This window comes from Arachis stenosperma, chromosome 1 (assembly GCF_014773155.1).
Source record: "Arachis stenosperma cultivar V10309 chromosome 1, arast.V10309.gnm1.PFL2, whole genome shotgun sequence".
Taxonomy (NCBI): Eukaryota; Viridiplantae; Streptophyta; class Magnoliopsida; order Fabales; family Fabaceae; genus Arachis; species Arachis stenosperma.
The window spans coordinates 80,558,688-80,562,124 of record NC_080377.1 but is presented as its reverse complement, the minus strand read 5'-3'; the positions used below and the strand labels follow the sequence as shown (position 1 = coordinate 80,562,124).

Below are 3,437 nucleotides of genomic sequence, written 5' to 3'. Positions count from 1 at the left end.
TCTTATTCAGAATGAGGTAGCCGATCGTGATGTTCCCATGTCAGAGTCTGCAGAGCATTTGGCTTCTACATTACCTCCTCTCCCAACCACATCATCTGAGCGCAAAAATTGATCAACAGTTTAGGACCACTTCAAGAGAACATCAGATTATGAAAATAAGGCTCAATGTCAACACTATTTGAAAGTGATTAAGTGCGGAAATGGAACAAGTGCAATGAGATTACATTTAAAGATTTGCATAAGCAAACCCAGTTTAGATAGAGGCAAACGACAAAAAACAGGCACATCGCCTAGCCCAGAAGCACAAGTGGGTAGGTTTGATGCAGAATATACCCGGGAAAAATTGATATCAATGTTTATTTGCGAGGAACTTCCTTTTCAATTTGTAGAAAGTCAAGGTTTTAAAGAATATTCGGTGGCTCTGCAACCAGGATTCAACACTCTTTCACGTATTACATTGGCACGTGATATCTTGATGCTCTATGAAACAAAGAAGGTTCAACTTCAAAAATACTTTTCCAAATACGAAGGAAGAGTTTGTCTTACAACTGATAACTAGAGTTCGTGTCAGAATATGGCGTATATGTGTTTGACTGTTCATTTTATTGATGTGGATTGAAAGCTGCAAAAGAAAATACTAAATTTTTGCCAAGTCACTGGCCACACGGGAGAGATTATGCCTCAAAATGTTAATGCTTGCTTGAATAACTAGAAGTTGAACAAGATCTTGAGTTTGATACTTGATAATGCATCGTTTAACGATGTAGGAGTTACGTATTTACAAAGAAGGCAGATTTCTTGGAAGAGTTCAGTTTTGAATGGAGAGTATCTCCATATGCGATGTTGTGCGCATATTTTAAACCTGATTGTGAAGGATGGATTGAAGGAGATTGATCATTCGGTCACCAGAATTCGGGATGCTGTAAAGTAAGTTAGATCCTCAAATTCAAGATTAACTAGGTTCAAGGCATGTATTGCACAAGAGAATATTCCACATAAGAGTCTTGTTTACATAGATGTTGAAACGCGATGGGACTCTACATACTTAATGTTAGTAGCAGCCTTAAAGCATCAGAAGGCATTTGAGCTATTAGAGATGCAAGACAAAAAATTTGTTGAAGAATTAAACAAGGAAAGAAGGGTACCTTCAATTCAAGATTGGGACTATGCTAAGTCCATCTTACCATTTTTAGAGATGTTTTACGATGCTACCCTTCACATCTCTGGATCCTCTTATGTCACTAGTAACTTATACATGAAAGAGGTGTTTGCTCTTGGAAGGAGGATTCAACAATATCGTGATGATGATGATTTGAACATAAGGCTTATGGCAAGTAAGATGAAAGCAAAATACAACAAGTATTGGGGAAATGCAAAAACTATTAACATGTTGTTGTTAATTGTCGTAGCTCTAGATCCTTGCCATAAGTTGGATTATGTTGAGTGGTCCCTAGTTAATTCTTTTGGTGCGGAAGTGGGCGGTGAATTGAAGACAAAGTTTTCTTCTTGTCTTCATTCACTTTATAATTTATATCAAGGTGCAGATGAAGGAAACCAAGATGATACCCTCTCCCAACCGAGTGCAAGTGATAAAGGCAAAGACATTTATGATATGGGGTTATATCGCCGATCAACTGGTCGCAAATCCAATCCTAAATCTGAGCTTGATCATTATTTGAATGAAGACTGTGATCCAGATGATAAGCCTTTGGATATTCTAGGATGGTGGAAGGTTAACTTGAATCAGTTTTTTGTCCTAGCAAATATGGCACGGGACATATTGGCTATACGAGTTTTAACAGTAGCTTCCGAGTTTGCTTTTAGTATGGGGGGAAGAATCATCGATCAATATCATAGCTCATTGAGTCCTAAGATGGTAGAAGCTCTTGTATGTACCAAAGATTGGCTTAAAGGAGACTTTTGCTCTTCTCTTGCACCTGAGAATTTCGACGAGCTTGAAAAGGTCGAGTAAGGTAAATTGAATATTAAATGTTTCTTAAATATATCATATGATTTACTTAGAAAATGTTTTAGTTTAACTTATAATTATAATTTTTTAAAATTTATAATTATAGTTTTTTTGTGTGCAGATTTGATTTTATTAGAGGACATTACTTATTTAGTGGGTTGGTGCACGAAATTGTGATCACACTTTTCACAACTCCGCACAACTAACCAGCAAGTGCACTGGGTCGTCCAAGTAATACCTTACGTGAGTAAGGGTCGATCCCACGGAGATTGACGGTTTGAAGCAAGCTATGGTTATCTTGTAAATCTCAGTCAGGCGGATTCAAATGGTTATGAGGTTTTGATAATTAAAAGATAAATAAAACGGAAAATAACATAGAGATACTTATGTAATTCATTGGTGGGGATTTCAGATAAGCGTTTGGAGATTCTTTGTTGCTTCTGAACCTCTACTTTCCTATTGTCTTCATCCAATCATGCGTGCTCCCTTCCATGGCAAGTTGTAAGATCCCTCTCAGTGAAAATGGTCCGGCTACGGTTTCTGTATGGCTAATCAACTGTCGGATTTCTCGTCTCGGATGAAAAATACCAGGCACAGCTACCGCAGGGCTAATCATCTGCGATTCTCACTTATGTCGGAATAGGATCCATTGGTTCTTTTGCACACTATCACTACGCCCAACAATCGCGAGTTTGAAGCTCGTCACAGTCATCCCTTCCCAGATCCTACTCGGAATACCATAGACAAGGTTTAGACTTTTCGGATCTCAAGAATGTTGTCTATTGGTTCTAACCTATACCACGAAGTTTCTAATCTCAAATTCGGATGCTCTGTTGTCAGGAGAGACGATGCAAATTATGGATCAGAGACCCAAGAGAATATACTCCTGCTGTCGTCCAATGACTACGTTGAACATCATGTAGACCGCTTGTGGTTGTCAGGCACGTGGATCTTGGCTAAGCGAGTAATGAAGATAGTGGGTGATTGTCACGGGTCACCCCTTCATTCTGACTTAACTAAACTAAGTACGAGAGTATATCTTGGAGAAGAAGTAGGCGTGAATTTGAAAGAGAAACAATAATACTTGCATTAGTTCATGAGGAACAATAGAGCTCCTCACCTTAATCTATGAGGTGTAGAAACTCCACCGTAGAAAAATACATAAGAACAAAATGGTCTAGGCATGGCTGATGTGTGGAAAATGATCCAACACAAAACTCACCGGCAAGTGTACCGGGTCGCATCAAGTAATAATAACTCACATGAGTGAGGTCGATCCCACAGGGATTGAAGGATTGAGCAATTTTAGTTTAGTGGTTGATTTAGTCAAGCGAATCAAGTTTTGGTTGAGTGGGTTGTATTTAACAGAAGATAAATTGCTTGGAATGTAAAGGGAGAGGGAGATTTTGCAGTAAATTAAAGAACAGGAAAATAAACTTGCTGAATCTTAAAGAACAAGAAAGTAAAT

The 3,437-nt window shown here is 38.3% G+C and overlaps 1 protein-coding gene across 1 annotated transcript; it reads left to right on the top strand.

Annotated features, from left to right (window-relative positions):
- Positions 1 to 1,048: 1,048 nt before the first annotated feature.
- Positions 1,049 to 1,972, top strand: LOC130981498 (zinc finger BED domain-containing protein RICESLEEPER 1-like). The gene has a single exon (XM_057905093.1). The coding sequence runs from the start codon at positions 1,049 to 1,051 to the stop codon at positions 1,970 to 1,972; it is 924 nt and encodes a 307-aa protein (XP_057761076.1).
- The last annotated feature ends 1,465 nt before the right edge of the window (positions 1,973 to 3,437 follow it).